This window comes from Homarus americanus, unplaced genomic scaffold (genome assembly GCF_018991925.1).
Source record: "Homarus americanus isolate GMGI-L3 unplaced genomic scaffold, GMGI_Hamer_2.0 scaffold59578, whole genome shotgun sequence".
Lineage (NCBI taxonomy): Eukaryota > Metazoa > Arthropoda > Malacostraca > Decapoda > Nephropidae > Homarus > Homarus americanus.
Window position 1 is genome coordinate 505,276 of NW_024712913.1, and position 21,328 is coordinate 526,603.

The 21,328-nt window shown below is 42.0% G+C and overlaps 1 protein-coding gene across 1 annotated transcript in view; it reads right to left on the bottom strand.

The window, feature by feature from the left end:
- Positions 1 to 5,921: 5,921 nt before the first annotated feature.
- Positions 5,922 to 21,328, bottom strand: part of LOC121864750 (dynactin, 150 kDa isoform-like) — a 79,977-nt gene continuing 64,570 nt past the window's right edge. The window contains exons 3-4 of the mRNA XM_042363921.1: positions 15,017 to 18,018; positions 5,922 to 6,096 (exon numbers count right to left, since the gene is read on the bottom strand). Of these exons, the coding sequence (XP_042219855.1) occupies positions 5,922 to 6,096; positions 15,017 to 18,018 (3,177 nt within the window). The remainder of the gene's footprint in view (positions 6,097 to 15,016; positions 18,019 to 21,328) is intronic.

Genomic DNA, 21,328 nt, shown 5'->3' on the forward strand with positions numbered 1-21,328 from the left:
ACCTAATTGTCTCATTAATAAGTTTGGACTAAATAGAAAACCAATTATATATACTGACTCGGGTTTTAAATACAGCTATAAGTTATAACAACGCTATCAATCACAACAGACAAAATCACAACCAAATTACAATAACATCAATAACAACAATAACAGCCTGTGTTTACATATCGTTCACCATAACAAAGGAAAAATTTCGTTCTTCTATTTCTTTCAAACTATTTTACGCCTTTGGGTCTCGGTGTGTGTGTGTGTGTGTGTGTGTGTGTGTGTGTGTGTGTCCACTGAGTCACCCAAGGAGTACCGTGGCGTAGGGGAAGTGAGAAGGAGTCAGACACGCGTGGGAGGAAGGACCATCACACACACACACATCCAAGTCATGGGGAAAATTTTGGTGTGTGTGTGTGTGTGTGTGTGTGTGTGTGTGTGTGTGTGTGTGTGTGTGTGTGTGTGTGTGTGTGTGTGTGTGTGTGTGTTAATTAACCACTCACACGGTCTACTGCTCTCTTAACTTCACGTACTTTTCATTTTTAATTCGTATTTTATTCTTAACTTAATTACATCCGTTTCCCGTGAACTAGTTTCCTTGCGCTTGTTAGTTAAGTCACTTTTCGCTCACCTGAAAATTACTCACCCCGAAATTTGGTTAGGTTAGAGTTAGTTTAGGTTAGAATTAGGTTAGGTTACGTTAGCGTTAGGTTAGGTTAGAGTTAGTTTAGGTTAGAATTAGGTTAGGTTAGAGTTAGGTTAGGTTAGAGTTAGGTTAGGTTACGTTAGCGTTAGGTAAGGTTAGAGTTAGTTTAGGTTAGAGTTAGGTTAGGTTAGAGTTAGGTTAGGTTACGTTAGGGATGGTTAATCTTAAGGTGAAATAACCTGGGGGAGCTAATCTTCAGGTGAGCTTTTATCTACGGTCAATATTCTCCCCAAGACTAAACTCTAGGCACTTGATAATAAATTGTTGCCCCAGCTTTAGGTACAGTGACTCCCTGCCCTTCCTCCCACTCCCTTCTTCACCCTATCATCTCCCCCTTTCCTTCCTCCCATCTCCCTCTTTCCTCCCTTCCTTCCTTCATCTTCCCTCCCTTCCTTCATCCTCTTCCCTCCCTTCCTTCCTTCCTTGCTCTCCTCGATCTCCTCCCCTTCCCCAGGCGACCTATAGTTGAACAGTGATTAAGACAAGATACCTAACCTAACCTAACCTAACCAAACGCAAAGAATGGTAACACTACAAGGTACACTTATATTACTTTACCTCGTAGCCACACTACTACTACTACTACTATTACTACTGCTACTACTACTAATAATAATAATAATAATAATGATAATAAGAGTAATAATAATAGTCGTAGTAGTAGTAGTGACAACAATAATAGTAACATTAATATTAATGATAAAATAATAATAATAATAATAATAATAATAATAATAATAACACTAATAATAACCCCTTGTGTACCATGATTTAACCCCTTGTATAGCCATCATTATTCCATTGGCGGTACACCAGAGATTAATAGTAAATATACAGGCAAGACTCAGATGTGATACAGGTACCAAACAGGAACAGTGATAGGTTCTAGGCCACGATCATGAGTGGTGGTTAAAATGTCCGCTGGTCAAAACAGTTTCCTTGCTTCCTATTGTTATCATCATTATTATTATTATTATTATTATTATCATTATTATTATTATCATTATTATTATTATTATTATTTGTTATTATCATTATTACTATTTGATATTATTATTATTATTATTACCTTATTATTAATCACGTTAAAGATACACATCGGATTAATAATAATATGGATGATAACAATAATTATTACAGTAACGAAAACAACAACAACCTGGCCATTAATAAGGGCCACTAAGTGTATGAAGGTATAACTTGGCCATAGTTCCCCCCCCCCCGTGGCCCTACTAAGTCACACACACACATACACACACACACACACACACACACACACTCGTACACACACACACACACACACACACTCGTACACACATTAATTCTTGTTTATCATCTTTTGTTTACCGAGCCTTTGTTTATTCATTCACTTGTTGTCATTTTCATCACTGTCTTCTTTATACATTATCTTCTTAAATCTCTCTCTCTCTCTCTCTCTCTCTCTCTCTCTCTCTCTCTCTCTCTCTCTCTCTCTCTAAACATCAGATTACTAAACACTTCACTCTTGAATATCACACTATACGTTTCATTACACACAAGACTACTGCACACTAAACATACCAGTCACTCATTAAGACCTCACACTAAACATATCAGTCGTCTAATAAACACACTCAAAACACACACACACACACACTAGGAATGATTTCACACACGCACTATACATTAAACATTCTAGCTATCCATTAAACACCTCATTCACCTATTAAACATTCTAGTTACCCATTAAACACCTCATTCGCCCACTAAGCTCTCTACATTAATCCACTAAACATTTCAACTACCCATTAAACACTTCATTCGCCCGCTAAACATTCCTCATTCACCCCCATCCTTCCCTCCCTCCCTCCCTTCAACCCATTCGACTCCCCCATAACACACTTAACATCTCTCAGAACCTATTCATCACTACAGTACCCCATAAATAGTGTGATTAAGAGAGGCGGCTGTTGTTAATGGCACTGACCACCACCCCCACCCTCCCACCATGAGGAAGAGATGCGGGTATCTACAACAGTGGTGGGGATGGGGGAGGTGGGGGTGAAGGGGATAGGGAGAAATATGGGGTGGGAGGAAAGATGGGGTGGGAGGAAAGATGGGGTGGGGGAAGAATGTGGTGGTGAGTGAAAGGAGGTGGAGGTAATGTGGGTGGAAGGAGTTGAAGATGGTGGGTGGAATGGAGGTGGTGGGTGGAATGGAGGTGGTGGGTGGAAGGAGAAGGTGGTGGGTGGAAAAGTTGGTGTGTGGAAGGTGGTGGAGGGGGGGGTGAAGAAACTATAGCAACAATACTTTCTAATGTTCGGAACACCTGGAGGGACGGCAGGAGGGGTGAGGGGGGGGGCACTGGGACCCCTGAGGGCACGGAAGTTAGCCCGGTGTGATGGTGGGCACAGACGGTGGTGATAAATGAACCCTTGCAAATTCTACATGGTGATAGTGTTCTTGTTTGTTTGTTTTTGTTGTTGTTGTTGTTGTTGAGGATATTAACGTTAATGTTAATATTGTTGTTGTTCCAGATGTTAAAGACTGATGAGGTTAATATCACCGTTGTTAATGATGTTACTGTGTGTGTGTGTGTGTGTGTGTGTTCTATGGTGTAAGTATAGTACACAGCCCAGCCTCACCCTACACACACAACACTTTTGTTTCAGGTGTGTGGGTGCGCGCCGCTTCCCACATCAGGGCCATGCAGGGTGCAGGTGACCGCTCCCCGCCCCTGTGAACACTTTTAATCCCTGGGCGAGCTGGTGGTGGTGGTGGTGCTGCAGGAATCAATATCCCGGGGAGGTGAGCGTCCTCAAAACCTTGCACACAGCCATTTCTCTTATCCTGGGGCGGGGAGACGCTACCACCACCACCAACTTGCACTTGAGGGGTGTCTCAAGGGCTAGATGCTTCCGCTCCAGTGGCCGCTTATCCCCCTGACCTCCTAACCCCATTCCATCTGCACCCCCTCCCCTAAACTACAGGTAGCTGATTGACAGGTGTTCAGGTAAAGAAGACACATGGTATCCTGGAGGCCTAATTTTTGGTCGGGACGAATTAGGTCTTTCCTCTACTGCGGCTGACGGTGAATTATGCAAATCATTATCTCGAGCCTCGGGGGTAACCAAGCTACCTGACCTTGCTTATAATGGCACGGAATGGCACGGTTCTGTAACACTTAACACTCGCTCGGTTGTGTTCTAAAGAGAAAACTCCAAATGCCAGGAGTCGAAATATTGAAAAGCCAGAAATGTGCACAAAGATTTTAAAACCCACAGTAAATATACATGAATTTAAAAGCATTGTTAACTATTTCATCTCCCTCTGATTCTATACACTTAAATAGACGCACACTCACAACCATCTCCCCTTGATCACTCACAACCATCTCCCCTTGATCACTCACAACCATCTCCCCTTGATCACTCACAACCATCTCCCCTTGATCACTCACAACCATCTCCCTTGATCACTCTGGCCACCTCCCTTGATCACTCCACAGCCACCTCCCTTGATCACTCCCAACCATCTCCCTTGATCACTCACAACCATCTCCCTTGATCACTCACAACCACCTCCCTTGATCACTCACAGCCATCTCCTTGATCACTCCACAACCATCTCCCTTGATCACTCTAGCCATCTCCCCTTGATCACTCCACAGCCATCTCCTTGATCCTCACAACCACCTCCTTGATCACTCTATACCTCCCTTGATCACTCACAACCACCTCCCTTGATCACTCTGTCCCTCCCTTGATCCTCCCCAGCATCTCCTTGATCCTCCTAGCCATCTCCCTTGATCACTCACAACCACTTCCCCTTGATCACTCACAACCACCTCCCCTTGATCACTCACAACCACCTCCCCTTGATCACTCACAACCACCTCCCCTTGATCACTCACACACAAATAGACACACACACACACACTAAATACTTTATATCTCGGGCAGGTGCATAAATTTCAACAAATATATAGGGACATATACATCTCGGGGCTATACCGGGCTATACACACTCTCATCCCCAACACGTAAAGGGCTGTTGAAGAAGGTGCTATATTGTAGGTATACATGTATCATCTAAAAACCTCAAAAGATATGCTAAAAAAAATATATGTAGAATCAGTGACATTCCCAATATGATACAGCAGCATCAGTCAGCCATACTGTATTATCTTGTATCTTATTAAGTAGTACTGTAATTCCTTCCTTCCTTCAGGCTATGATATTGTGTTCATTTACCGGGTAATTTAATCTCTTTCAACTTTCTTACTTTCACTTCCCACACTCTTCTACTCCATCCATCTACACTTCTTCTTTACTTTAAGTACTTTCACCGTCAAACTTTTTCCTGTTGGGTGATCTTACAACACAGTAAAGCATTTTTTCCCTGAATAAGATACGATTATTTACCATTTTTAGTAGTAGGTATCACTCGGTACTGCAAAGACTTTTTTCCTTCTATGATTACAAAAAAAATAAATAAATAAATAATCATAAAAAAAAAAATAACTTTTTTTTTTAAGGGGAAAATCACAATATTGTAGGTGATAACTTTGCCGCGTCATCTGTCAATAATACTGAACCAGGGAACACAGCCAGATGACATACTATTTACTGTTACAAGGACGACCATGCAGCTTCCCTAAACGTGAGGAAATGTACAGCACATGAACATAACCAACGCTGACTCAGGGCTCACAGCATCACGTATCTTATTATGAAGTACATGACAGTTTTAAATTACTACCAGAAAGTAAGAATTAAAACACATACTAAACACTGAAATCTTAATTAAGGAGACGCAACACACACTAAGTTCCTCCACACAACACAACCATCCAAGTTTTAACCATAAACCAACTAACACCTCACAGCATCATTAAACCACTCCACGTTTATTGTTGTTACTGACGCTAAAATAAACCTTCATTTCTTTCTGATCATTATTCACAACACAAACGTATCCGTATAAATAATTTTTCCTGGTATGATAGAATTTCTAATTTTGTTTACATAATGATTTTTTCCTCCTTTGAAATCATTCCTAATGCTGTAATACTTATGTTACCAGTATTTCAGTTTTGTATCAATTTTTTCTTTATGTATCAACACAAACCTGCTTCGAAATGTTAACTTGTTCGGCTACAGTATAATACAAAACAAAACCATTTTTTTAATATCTCCCAAGTGTTTTTCTTCTCTCCTTCAATAAACAGCTGAAAAAAAAAAAGCCATCACACATAAACACTGCCCGCCACCACAACAAACGTCAGCTGGTACTCACTGGACTTGTGAGAAGCTTCGGAGTGTTCCGGCGTGGAGCCTCGACTATAGACACGAACCGGGTCCGTCGGTAACGAGTCGAGTGACGGAGCCCGGCTGGTTCGGTTGCTTCGGATACTTGCGGAACTGTGGGGAAGAAAGAGAGAGAACATAAAATACAGATTCATAAATAGGAATTATAGGAAATAATAAATAATCAAATGGAAGTGGAGAGTGTCTGCTTCGGATCCTGATGTACCTGTGAGGTGAAAACATTAACGGCCATATTATTGAACAACATCTTCCCTTGAAGAATATCTTCATGTCGAAAGCCGTATTTTTAAATGCGAAGAACCTTTTACTGCAGCGCACGAATGAGTGTGGTGGCATGAAAACGAACTAATTGTACCTAACTTTGAAGAGGTGGCTATGAGCTGCTCTTCGTCACCCTCTTCATAATTATTTTGTTAGTTTTATTGAATATTTATAGTCAACACGATTAATGCACAAAGAAACACGTATTAGTAATTTTACAAATGTATTTTTTTTACATTATTGGTTTTACGGCCCATATTAAGACAGTGCAAAAGTTGTGTCCCCTGTCATATTACGACTTTCGTAAAAGCTGTGCTGCCTGTCAATTTGTTATTGCCAAAGGCAAGCTGCTGGAGTCATCTCATCTTACTAACGCTAGTACTAATCGGGTAAGCACATTTACGGTAATTTATTAAACTTTTTAGCAGTTTTATAAGTGACGTTCTTGCCTAGACATATTCCAATGGATAGAGGCAAATTTCACTGGGAGAAAATCATCTCAAAACTTTATGTTGCATATATTAATAAAGTAAGTCCATTTAAGTTACTTAATGCAACTTTTTAGCAGTTTTATAAGTGAGTTTCTGTTTTGAAAATATAAACTGGCGTCGTTCTTGCCTATAAATATTAATATGGATAGAGGCAAATTTTACTGAGAAAATAGTGTCCAAACCTTATGCTGCATATATTAATAAATTAAGTCCATTTAAGTTACTTACTGCATCTTTTTAGCAGTTTTATAAGTGAGTTTCTATCTGGAAAATATGAACAGGGGAGGTTTATGCCTAGAAATATCAAAATGGGTAGAGGCAAATTTCACTGGGAGGCCATTATCACAAGGATGGTATAATATTACATACAAAAACACCTTTGATACAGTGGATCATGATATAATATGTGAAATACTGCAGGCTCTAATTTTTCATCACCAATTACATTATTTCGTTTAGGTAAACTTCCATTTGGCTGAATTAGGAGCATAATAAAACAAGTTCACTGGAAGATGGAGTTTGATTATTTAATGAAAATGTGCCTTTAGCATATATGATACAATATTTTGGCTAATATAGAGGACTTCACAGCAGCTTCCCCCGTCTCAGTAATAGTAAGTTCGCCCACGGCAAGTGATAATTTATGCTAGGTTAGGTTAAGGTTAGGTTAACTTAACTTTAACTTATAAATACTGTAACACTTTTTCCAACATTTGCCATCAATACGACCATCTCACTATAAAACATATTGATATTGCGGCGTTTATAAATTTGTTTTCTCTGAAAACACAAATTTTTAACCTAAGACAATATAATAAAGGCATACCAGCCCTTAAAGGCCATTTACTATTATTTTATGCATTACTGTACATTATTATTATTTTTAAATTACATTGGAAACATGTGGAAATTTATATTTCCCCAGTGTTTGAGAACCCTGCAAAAAAGTATACTGTAAATTTAACATCTAAATATTTAGTCTCCCGATCTGGGTTTTGTTAACGTAGGATAATGTATATAAAAAATAAATAAACAAATAGTTACAACTGCTTCTTACTTTTAGGGAACAAATATATTTTATATTTCAACAGGATGGGAGAGTACACGCGGGTTGTATCTTCACGTATAAGTTTCCGTTGGAGTAATTCATCTCACCAAAACATCAACAACAGCAGTTAAGATGCACTAATAGTAATAATTATGATTCAAATCTTCACTCTTAAGTATTGCTGGTGAGCCACACAGCTCCTCACCGCCTCTAATACCAGGGATTTCAGGTCCGTCCAGCCCCTTGAAAGCTGAAGAGGTCTAAGCTCTTCAGCGTGCATTCTCAGTCACCGCCTTGACTATTATTTTTTTGTCTTGTTCAAAGAATGTAGTAAACATTCTATTATTTAAGGTGTTTAATATGTGCTCTAAGGCACTGTGTATTAAAATAAATTTAAGGGTGGCAACTTCAGTACTCATAAAATTTTATTTACGCTGACGTTCAAGAAAGATCGCGTGCCTCAAAACTGAAGGACTGATGATACATGCAACAACTTGTATATTATGTGAGGCCCTTTAATTAATATAACTTAAACTACCCTCACAAGCACTAGAGTAGCAATTTTCTATGACTGCCACTAACGACGACCAAAGAAAATGGAACTGTTTATAACAGCGACTCACTCATTCTCGCCTTACATCACGAGTGACGTGTTTAATAACACGAATGACAGTTTTGACATAAGATACAGTTAACACTTACTTACATAACTACTAAAAATAAAACGATGCACCAATCGTACAGTTCATCATGGCTGTCGATTTTAATCATCAGATGGCGACTTTTGCACAAACGTTATGGAAGAAATGTTGCTTTATCCTTTTCGCCACTGATCGGCTTGTTAGCTGCTTGGGCGATTGACCACATCTACTGAATATTACGCACTGTTGGCTGACTCCAGAGTGTATCTGTACTACTGTTGATCAAGTCTGTCCTGAATGAGCTCACTCGGTACCGTCACAACGCCCTGGCAGATTGTTCCAATAGTTTACAACCCTGATCTTGCATCTTACTCTATTCTTGGGGAAAATCCTAAAACCTGTCACCTACAAACGGTCTTCTCAATACCACCACACCTTCCCAGACAATCCTCAAGTATGGTTAGGTTACAGGGGGAAGGAGACCGCCCCCTTCCCCAATAGAAAAAATATATTTTAATTTGTCAAGATTTTGGATTCATGTTCATTAACCAACATTAAATTTAGATGACATGACAAAACACCCAGATTCACCAAGAAATGAAAACAGAGAATGACCTTGACACTTATTATCATGGCGCCATATTTATACTTTTGAGGGTTGGCGACCACAGCCCTCCTCACCAAACATTTTTAGACGGTCAACAATTCATACTCTGATTTTCTTAACTTTCCAGGGACCGATAAATCAATTTCATTCATCCATCCCTTCCTCTTCCTTCCCTCAATCAAGCTCTTATCCTCAATTTCACCCATCAATTTATCCTACAAAATCCACTCACCACTTACTATTTCCCAGAGGCACAATTCTTCTTCCCATTCTAAGAAACTCAAGTCCAGTAATGTTGTTCTAATCAATCTTAGCAACTTTATTTGTTTTCGTACCGATATAACTTCTCTCCACCAGACTCCTGCATCACCACCACACTTCAAACTCTTCTAACCTGTCACGCCACCCACCACGCCTCTGAACCATCATAAACACTTACTATACACTATATTTTAGGAACCTCTTTTCACAAACTAAAATTAACATCCCTTGTAATGAAAGATATGAGATTATTTATGCAGATGTTAACAAAATATTACATCAAGATTCTATTCCTTTCTGAAATTAAATAACGGTGTCTGTCGAGGTGAGGTTAGGTTAGGTTAGTTAGATATGGTTTACTTAGGTTATGGTTAGGTTAGGCTAGGTTAGGTTAGGCTAGGTTAGGTTTGTTAGATATGGTTTATTTAGGCTATGGTTAGGTTAGGCTAGGTTAGGTTTGTTAGATATGGTTTACTTAGGTTATGGTTAGGTTAGGCTAGGTTAGGTTTGTTAGATATGGTTTACTTAGGTTATGGTTAGGTTAGGCTAGGTTAGGTTTGTTAGATATGGTTTACTTAGGTTATGGTTAGGTTGGGATAGGTTAGATTATTCAGATAAGGTTTAGTTAGGTTAGGTTAGCATTGAAATGTCTAACCATCAGGTGAAATAAGCAAATGTTCCTAATCTTCAAGAGATACACAGGAACTCCGCACTGACGTCATAAAAATGTACAGTAATTTCCACCACCCGTCACACCAACCCCCCACTGAAGCCCCAGTCTACAGAAACTCTTCATCCATACAGGAACACAACCGGAATCTATATGTGTTGTTGACCTCGTTTGACCGCTAATTTTATGACACTCTACGTAAAACAGTTATTCATATTGAAGCACAGTCAGCCGTGTGTTGTTGCTGTTCCAGTATTTATGAGGTAATTCTGGCTCTGTGGGGATAAATTCTACGCGTGTGTGGATAGTTCAACCCCCCTGCCATGGTGTGTGTGTGTGTGCAAATATATTTGTTTTTATCAGTAGTGTTACGTGCAACGTAGGAGAGAACAACCCTTAACAACGCTCTCTCCACCCTGGGAATGCCATCCCTCAGTGACCTCCACCACCAAGCACTAGCAAGGTTTGACAGTGGATTATTGCACCATCCTCGTCATCGCCACCTCCTGCCACCTGCTGTCCCCCGCCCACCTCGCGCAGTCCGCCACTACAACAAAATTCAGCCCATAAGAGCCCGCACTGATAGATATAAGAACAGCACCATCCCATCTATTGTTAAAATAATAAACAACTCCTGATTTATGTACTGTACAGCCCTGTAAATGTATTCACTGCATATTATATCATTATGTCTAAATCAAATGTAAGTCTGTATATTTACAGCCACCGGCTGCAACTCTATTAATAAACCGTTTATTATTATTATTATTATTATTATTATTATTATTACATGCATGCATACAACACACACACACAAGGAAACATTCAAAGAAACACACATGCATGCATACAACACACACACACAAGGAAACATTCAAAGAAACACACATGCATGCATACAACACACACACACAAGGAAACATTCAAAGAAACACACATGCATGCATACAACACACACACACAAGGAAACACACATGCATACTAATTCTCTCTCTCTCTCACACACACACAAGAGGAAGGAGCGAATTGCAATATCCTCTTTCACCTTCACCTCAAGAAACCAACAGTACCCAAGACACACACTACCTGCTACAATATAATGATCTCGTTGCCTGTAACCGGAACGCAAAGAAACAAACCCCTTGCATGAGTAGTCCCAGAGCACCACGCGACCTCTGTTGTGCCTCAGTCAGTCCTTTTACGACTCACCAAGGTCTTAGAGATGTGTAATTAACTGCAACTCTTAGCTTATTATAAAGATTGGGATACGTTGTCACCTCGTCAATTGCAGAAGAGTTTGGTATAATTTGCAAAATTACACTCGTCAAAATCATTGTGTTTATGAAACTTCTCACTTACAATGAATTTCTTGCTGACTGACAACTAGATAATCTGCCAAGTTATCGTCGAGTGATTTGACATTCACCAAAATCATAAAATGATTCGATATTCAACAACATCACCTTCACGGCGTCACATCAGAACAAACAATCCAGGTCACATGAACACGATCAGTAAAAAACGAGTCGATAATCGCCCAAATAATTATCTACTAATCTGATGCGCGACAAAATCACCCTCAACTGAATCGTCATTCGCCAAATTCAGTCGATATTCTCCCAAAATCCTTACAAAGTGAAATTTACACCAACAACAATAGGCCACGACTAAAACTGATCCAGGAAAACTTGTATACAAAGTCACAAGTTGAATTTCTTGATCTAGTTGTTTAGTTAGGGAGCAACTCTCTCGGTCACTCCCCACAACACCGTCTAGACAAGCTGGGTGGTGGTGGTGTGGGAGTGGTGGTGGTGTGGGAGTGGTGGTGGTGGGGGGTGGTGGTGTGGGAGTGGTGGTGGTGGTGTGGGAGTGGTGGTAGTAGTGGTGATGGGGGTGGGAGTGGTGGTGGGGTGTGTGATAGGGGTTGTGCTCCTCCCCCTAAACTGTCTCCAGTAACGAGAAATTTATTGCTTGTCTCTTAAATAAATAAATCAGTGTCAAACCCTAGTGTCGGGTTAATGTGTTCAGATTATATCACTCTACGTTTACATCAAAATCTTTTTGTCTTATTCTTGTTAACGAGAGCTTAATACACACACACACCAACCTTACATGATCACTTAATTCTCCTGTAGTTCGATTTCTACCTGATGAAAGTCTTAATTAGATAACATTAAAAAACTATTTATGTTGAATTAAATCCTCACATAGCTTTATCTATAGTTAATGTAATCGCTCATAGGAGCGATTTTGGTTTGTGCAGGACAATAAGACCCTTGTCGTTGACGCGATGAGTATAATTCCCGTCAACGACAAGGGTCTTATTGTCCTGCACAAACCCAAATCGCTCCTATGAGCGATTACAGTCAAAACGTTTTGGGGTCTAGGGTCAGACCAACGAAAACAAATATAATATCCTACAGGAAAATATTGGCTCACGAGAATCCAGATGTTGTCTTTACAGTAGAAGGCGACAGACTGTCCCTCAGGCAGTCACACAGCTGCTACCAGCTCCATCTGGCTACTCTGAGTTGTAAACAGTCTTCACTAAACACGTGGCCGGCGAGCACAATTTGTGCGTGGCGATAACAGTTAATAAAGTTTGTTTACTATAAAAAAAAATCTCTCTCTCGTAGTATAATACTGTATATGCAGGTATAGACAAAAATATATAACCCAGTCCTTCCTTTATTCTACTCCAACTTAAGGCCTAAATCCTGCCCAGAGCTTATTATAATGGAGAAAGCCTCTTATCTAACTCCGGCTTGACTTTAAGACCAGGAGACCTCCCTTCCTCTCCTTATATACGGTACTAGAAGCTCATCCATCCACTTTACTGCCAAACTCTTCTTGTCTCTAAGTTAAACTATATCATTCTCTACCATTAATATATCCTAACCTTTAATTTTATATCATAACAGTAAGCTACAACACTTAACACAACAAGGACCCAAAAAATTTCCTTCAACATCGTTTCCAGTTTCCACTCCTGCCAACGGGGCCGTGCATATACATTATTTCTCGTCGGTTGTATATACGAGAGAGTAACTTAGTGTTTTATATTGTGATGTCGTGTATTATGTGACCTTGACGGTGTGTTCTAATGTAACGCTGGTGATGGCCACACAATTCTTAACCCCTTTAAACTACCGAGTCATACACCGGACTCTCCAGTGAAAGATGATTTTATCTGGCGGCCAAAAAGGCTTCAACAATGTGTGTGTCTGTGTGTACTCGTGACGGCGCCAAGTGTTTTGTATCATATAACCGAACTACTGCACCTGCCTTATGCAGCGTCAATTTGCTTCTCGCAGACAACCTTCATCAATTCTATCCTTCCAAATGATCATATTCAACTGTGAAAATTATCAGCTGCCGTTAACAGCCTTGGACGCTGTTACTGGCACTGCTCACGTTACTCTGGTAATTTCCACGCACGCATACTACAGGTCTGCACATCATCGTTAACTTAAAATATAAATGACGGTGTTTGAAGAATATTAAATTTCCATCTTGGGGTTTTCTCGTTCTTTGCAGTAAAAAACAACTCTGTGATTAAAAAAATACACATTCATTTATCACACCAGACATGAATAAGGAAATACATAATAAAAAAGTCAGGATATATATATATATATATATATATATATATATATATATATATATATATATATATATATATATATATATATATATATATATATATATATATATATATATATATATATATATATATATATATGGGACAATTTACGCAGTACTGTTGTCTCTTGGAACACCATACTGATTTGCATTGACCCGCACTCGTAAGTACAGCCTAAGTGATGACATACCCCTCGGTACTGAAATATCGTTGACTAATTACATGTACTCGTTTCTGCCTTATCTGGAGTAATAAGACAATGCAGAATGAAGCGTAGCTAATATTAATAGAGTTATGAACATTGTGCTATGTCACTATGTTTAATAAATTGTAATTAAGATAAAATTGTGACACTAACTAATTATGTATCAGATGGATCACAATGTAATAATATGAACAACTTCTCCTCTGCAGATTTTGACCACATCAATAAATATTGAATGCGTCAATAGGCGAGTTTCAATCATTCCCTTCGATTTGCCCGTCACCTGAACGTCCTTAACCAAGGCGTTTACAATTATTATATATATTTCGGCCAGGGAGGTACTACCGCCTGGGAAGATATTGGAAGCATAATGTGTTGTCTAATGGTAGACCCTGCTGCCATATGTGACCAAGTCTCAGGTTGGTGATCTGACTTTCTGCCTCATTTACACACAGTTGCAGGTCTCAATTGTTTCTCTTACTCTGACAACACAACATACATAGGAATATCGTTTCTCACTATTAATCTTTCTTTTTTATTTATTTTTGTTAATTTATCGTCCTTTATTATTATTAGTAGTAGTATATATTATAATTTTAAAATTTTTATTCATGATTATTATTATTATTATTATTATTATTATTATTATTATTATTATTATTATTATTATTATTATTATTATTATTATTATTATTATTATATTTTCACCCCCAGGCCCTGACGTGGGTCATAGACCTGTGCCCTGGTGGGCCAATCACGTTAAAAAAAAAAATAAATAAATAAATAAAAAATAAAATAAATAAAATAAAGGTCATATGACCTTCCATAACCTTTTATATACAAGTACAGAGAGGCGCCACACCTTAGATCTGCAAAGTTTATTATGAGAGGAAGAAACGAATATCTCATTACATCAAAGACAAAAATATCATCCGCTTCAATCTACGTAATTATAAGGTGAAATCCAAGCTATTAAAAACTATTATTAACATACGATCGGTTGCATGAATCAAGTTACAGTATAGTATTAAAATCGTGAACTAAGATATCGTATCACAAAGTGCTTACGTGAGCAGGACCAACCTCTCCTAACCTAACCAAGGTGCAATCACCACATGATATTTGCCGATCAACGCCATAAACTTATCCACCACACAATTCAATAACTACAGAGTACTGTACTCACCTTCTCTTCCTGTCCCCTCTGGCCTGGCTTGCCCGTCTGGCAGCCACGGCTGCGTTCGCCGCCTGTCGTTCGCGTCGTTCCCGCCGTTCTCGCCTCTCTTGTCGGATTCGCTCAGCCTGGGGTGACAGCTGGGTCTGGATCATGACTCCCTCCATCAGTCGGCTCTTCACCTCTTTGACCTTGGGTCGCACTTTATCTTCCTTCTGACCCTCAGCAATCTTGTTCATGACCTCATCCCAGCGGTTCTTACGAGGCTGGCGCGGCCGTCGGCATTCCTCGTTCGTATGTTCCTGGGCCTCCAACAGTGCCTTCAGTTTAGACTGAACATTTTTTTTGGGCATCGGCGGCGGCGGTGGCAGTTGTTTGCGAATTTCTTCCTTTTTCTTGGGTGGAGGCGGGCGCGACAGCCAAGGTTTGTCGTAGGTACGAGGTTTAAGGGATTGCTGAGCCTTGACACCGTCCTCACCTCCTTCTACTGAAATACCAGAGTCCGTCAGTTTGGGGTCTATAGTGGGTGCTGATGTGCCATCCTTGTTCTTGGTCACTGAAGACACCCTCGAGTCACATGACGAGCTGGAATTATTAGCCGGCGAGGGAGAGTTTTGCTTGGTGTCGGTAGATGACTGTGTGTGGTCTTGTTGCTCGCTTAGTGTCAAGTCTTTAGACTCAGGCCGTAGTGTGCTGGCGGAGCTTCTGTCTTCCTCATCTATGGTATAACTTCCTTCTTTTTCCTCAATCAAATCGTCTTTCAGGGAATGGTCGTCAAAAGTGTGGTCGTAGCGAGTGCTGTCGTCGTTAGTATGGCTTTGGTCGTCGAGGAGAGAGTCATGAAGGTTGGAGTTACCGAGAGCCTCCTGGACTGGCTCCAGATCCGTCCTGGCACTCTCGTCCTCAGCGTCTCGGTCACGAGGGTCAAGATCAGAGTAAAACCCAGATGAATCCATCTCCGAGGTGTTGTTGTCGTGTGCACGGCCCAGCTCTCTGTGACTGTGGTACAACTTTCCGTCAATGATCCTTGCTGTTCTGTCCCTCGCCGTCACGTTCCCGTGATGGTCTGCCTCGCCCTCGTCATCAGCTAAACTAACATCCGCTTCCGTCAGTCTCTCTACGTCGATGACTCCTTGGAAGAGTCGGACGTCTTCTGTAGGAGATGAAGCTGTTCCAGTGCCACCCTCGGAGCGTGGATCACACTCAGCATCGCCTTGGTAACCTTGGTCTAAACTACCGGCGCTGGTAGTCATGGCTGCTGCTGCAGCGCCGCTCCATGCGGCCTCAGTATCAGGCGTCATTTCTGGAACCGCTGATGCCAGGAGAAGCCGAGCTGTCAGTGGTGCCACGCGTCGAGCCATTGAGGATAACCGTGAGAGGTCGACGTTTACCGATACCTCTCGTAGTTCGGGAATAGTCTGGCACTCCTGCTCTTCAACAATTTGGTTAAGAACTTCCCTTTGAAGTTCTTTACAAGTCTTGAGTGATGCTTTCTTATCCTCTTCGTCCTCTTGCTTTTGCTGTTGCTCAAGTTCTTCTTCGTCGTGCTGGAACTGTTCGGTTTCTGGGGAAGGATGTGGTCGTGAAGGAGAGCTGCCACCAGACGAACTAACTTCTGCAGACGTTCGTAGTTCCCTTATAATGGCGGACACATCGTTCTTGAACAACTCTTCGTCGACCCCAGTCACACTCGGGTCTGAGTCCCACCGTAGAAGCGGAACCATTGATGACGCCTCTCCCCGTCCTGAGGCTTCTGCGGGGAGAGACGCGTCACAAACCTCGTCCTCCAGGGCTGCAACGTCTTCGTCTGACGGTGATCTACCAAAGGATGCTGATGCCGTGACAGTAAAGTCTGGCATCTGGTCAGGGGTCAAAATGCCTAAGGAAGACTCGTCGCAAGTGGCATCTTCAGGAGAGCCCAAACTGGCGACGTCATCTTCGTGGTCGTCGTGGCCTGTAGTTCTTTTAGTCTGTGTAAACTCTCGAGGCTGCAGGGAGTCCTGACTCTCCGGGGAGGTTGGAAGAGAAGAGTCACGTCCCTCGATGGTGTAGGTGGCATTCGATGCGTCAGATGGCCGACGCCTAGTGGGGTTTGCTTCCTGAGAATGGATTGAGGACGGCATTAAGCCTTGCCAGACCGAACTTTGACTGGTGTTTCTGGTGCTTAAGGACAAACCATCATCGTCTCCGATATAATCAAGGTCTAGGAATACTTTACCGGCAGGTGCGAAAATACCAAAACCTGGGCGACACGAAAAGTATATAACACCGTCTACCGAACCGTCATTCTTCCCCACCTGTCGCTCCAACTCTACGCCGCACCACTCGCCCGGAGAGAAGGCAGTTCTGCCATAGTAACGCAGAGTTCCATGTTCGGCTCCACCGACAACGACTCGTCTGCCAACACTCTCCCGGGACAGGTGAGTGGATGGTGGTTCAGTCGCTGACACAGAATGGAGAGGACCGTCCCAACAGGACCGGGGGCCGCGTATACTGGTCACGCGGTAGATGAGGCACGGATCACTCACGTCTTCGTTGGACCCTCGTGTGATCTTTGCCAGCTGTCTAGAGAACGCAGATTCCGTTGACGCTTTGAGTCCCCTGAGGCCGCTCTCGTGGCTTTCCCTGCTCCATGGTAGCTTCTCTTCCGGCCAGATGTCACTACTGCCGTACTGAAAGTTGAGACGGCTGGTGTTGGAGCCTGGTCGTTGAGCACGACGGTTCTGGGCCGGCTCCGGCAGCTCACTCTCAGATAGACGACCAACTTTAGCAGAGGCTATTCTCAGCCGAGGCGCCGCCGCCTGAGGGTGATGGAGGGAATTCCCCTGAAGGTGTGCGGGGTTGGCTATTATTTCCCTGGAGTCCTCATAGGAGGGGGAGGTCTGAGACAATGTGAGTGGGGCGGGGCCAGGATTGTAGTGCAAGGGGCCCAGCTGCAGCTGAGACGACGCTGCTGAGGTGGGCCGAGGAAGGCCCGACCGCCGCACCGTCGGGATGCGACTCTCGCCCGGGGCCTGTAACAATAGAGACGACAGGTGTTAGAAGAGCATTAAATGACTAATGTACATAAACACAAATATCCTTGTAATAATATAATTTAATGTATTATTATGAAACCACAAACAACCCCGCCAGGTGTGTGCAACAGGGGGAGAAAACAACAGTACAGTACAGAGCGGAGGTATAGGGTGTCGCAACAATGGTCTGCAACAACGGAAGGAAAGAGCGAGTCATTATCATATAACGAAAGACAACTACAAGGACAAGGTTTATAAGTCAGGAAGAACCACAACAGAACCACTCATATGTGGGTGTGACGGAGGTGTGGTGTGGGTGTGACGGAGGTGTGGTGTGGGTGTGACGGAGGTGTGGTGTGGGTGTGACGGAGGTTGTGGTGGGTGTGACGGAGGTGTGGTGTGGGTGTGACGTGGTGTGGGTGTGACGGAGGTGTGGTGTGGGTGTGTGGTGGGTGGACGGAGGTGTGGTGGGTGGACGGAGGTGTGGTGTGGGTGTGACGGAGGTGTGGGTGGGTGTGACGGAGGTGTGGTGTGGGTGTGACGGAGGTGTGGTGGGGTGACGGAGGTGTGGTGTGGGTGTGACGGAGGTGTGGTGTGGGTGTGACGGAGGTGTGGTGTGGGTGACGGAGGTGTGGGTGTGGGTGTGACGGTGGTGGTGTGGGTGTGACGGAGGTGGTGTGGGTGTGACGGAGGTGTGGTGTGGGTGTGACGGAGGTGTGGTGTGGGTGTGACGGAGGTGTGGTGTGGGTGTGACGGAGGTGTGGTGGGTGTGACGGAGGTGTGGTGTGGGTGTGACGGAGGTGTGGTGGGTGTGACGGAGGTGTGGTGTGGGTGTGACGGAGGTGTGTGTGTGTGGGTGTGACGGAGGTGTGGTGTGGGTGTGACGGAGGTGTGGTGTGGGTGTGACGGAGGTGGTGGGTGTGACGGAGGTGTGGTGTGTGATGTGTGGTGTGGGTGTGACGGAGGTGTGGTGTGGGTGTGACGGAGGCGTGGTGTGGGTGTGACGGAGGTGTGGTGTGGGTGTGACGGAGGCGTGGTGTGGGTGTGGCGGAGGCGTGGTGTGGGAGTGGCGGAGGCGTGGTGTGGGAGTGGTGAAAGGTGTGGTAGGAGTAACGAAGGTTTTCATAACAACAAAGTGATGAAATACATTATAAAATCAACAAGATCTTATTTCATCAATATTCATATAATCTTAATTAACTTTTGTCCTAATATTCCACATCACATTTTAAAAGTTCAATGATCTTGTACTAAAAAATGTTAATAGCATTATAAATTCCTCCCCCCAGAACACGGTTATGCATATTATCATGGCTTAATAACGTTCAATAATATCACTGTCATTAATATTGGGAATATTTTTATGCTTTCAATATTACCAGTAATTATGATGCTATTAATACAGCTCTTTTCTTATCATGGAATTCTAATATCTGCGACACACACACACACTGCAAGTGCATCCAGCCCATATGAGCACGTACTGATCGCTGTAAGAACAGCCCAGTCCCAACCATTGTATAAATTATCAACAACTCTTAGTTAACCAGTGTGTTTACTCCCAGCCAATCTTACTTTTGCTCTGTCACTATGTTAAACATGCCCTGTTTATTTTCAGCCTTTTGGCTGCTATGTTCTTTCAATAAACCGTTAAATATTATTATAACACACGTTCACTAATAGATTATGTGAAATCATGTACAAACATTTTTCTCCTCAAAATTAACACCACAGCTGGACATTCGTGGTAAACATTATATAATCCGATTTTTTTTCCTGAAACAACATACCAACATAGTTCTGACCTTGATCAGATAGAGATATAAATCTTCATTCAGTAAACTCGTCATACAAGTTCATACTGGCTGTACTTCTTCAGGTATGGTTTACACTTCAACTTCATCAGCTGTAAAATCTGGCGTGTGATATTTTCTCTGTTGTCGAGTTTCCTTAACCTCCTGGACGACGTGTGCATACTTGGCCGAGGTCCTTTGCACCTCGCTGGATGGCGTATGTTTCTCGTCAGTATAGTGAACCTTTATGTGCAGGGAGCGTATTGTCATCCATCACTCCCACAAGCTCCCTGAAGCTCTTTAATGGTGTCTCTCACGCTCCTAACAGACACGGCCACTGACGCCACATCTATACAAATAATGTGTAACTTGATAACCCTTACCACTCGTCAGTCTGTTGCACGTGGTTCGAGTGGACACATTAATGTGGCAGGAAAAATGTACAGAATATCCTTGATGAGTTCAAATCTGACTTAACATCATTTCCCTACACGGGTTGGGCCATGAAGACCTGACGAATCCTTCTTTGTTATACTATCAAACGATCTAATAAGATGTTTTTGTTTAGTGTGTTGAACACTCAGTAGGATGTCATCATGATACTGTCTGGATACCCAAACTAATGTTGCCAACGTCTTGCAAGTCCTTTATTTCATCCTTGCAAGGCTCTAAAATACAATGTTAACAGATCTCAGTTTATGTCTTTTACCCAATGAGAAAAGAAATAGAGAAGATAAAATAAGGATTAGTGTTCTCCGCAGTCCGTTCGGGAATTTTAACGTTCGTCTGTGATCTAAAACAAACCAAGCGCCCCTTATTGCCCAGTGTTGCTACGCGGACACAGTACTGTACAGTAATGTGGGTCAAGAGAGCCCAACATGTTGACAGCCTGTTTATGATACTTTATGATAGCGCCTACTACCAGTGGTTGGCGGAGCCCCGTGATGACTCGCACAGTGTAATGAAAAACAAACAAACAGAGAACATCAACATAAAGCGAACCATTGTGTGAGTATGATGATATAGATTATATATAAGTTTTAATTACTTAAGGTAAGCTGCAGCAAGAGACACTCATCATATCTCGTGCTCCCCAATAGGTACACGAGGGTGAATTCTGAGCCGTTCGTATTATTTAGGTTCTTAGTAGCGGAAGACGTACAAAATGCGCCTAAGTATCCGAATAAGGTGTAAACACAAAAATAATGTAAAAAAAATATAGAACAAATAAAATCTTGGGGATAGAACTAAGGTAGAGAGAGGATCATTTACCTTAAGGTTATCTACAATAATTTTGTCTTCCAGCATCACTTGTTACTAGGGATATATATCATACCATCAGTTGTGTAGGTAATGAAATATTCATATGTAAAATTCTCCCTCTTAAGTGGTAATATTAAAAGAAACTGTCCTCATAAATGAAACAAATATGGAATAAATGGCATCGTACAGCACACAATATTTCCCACACGTTTAAGTTCCCCGTTGTCTACCATAATTTTTATTTAAGGATT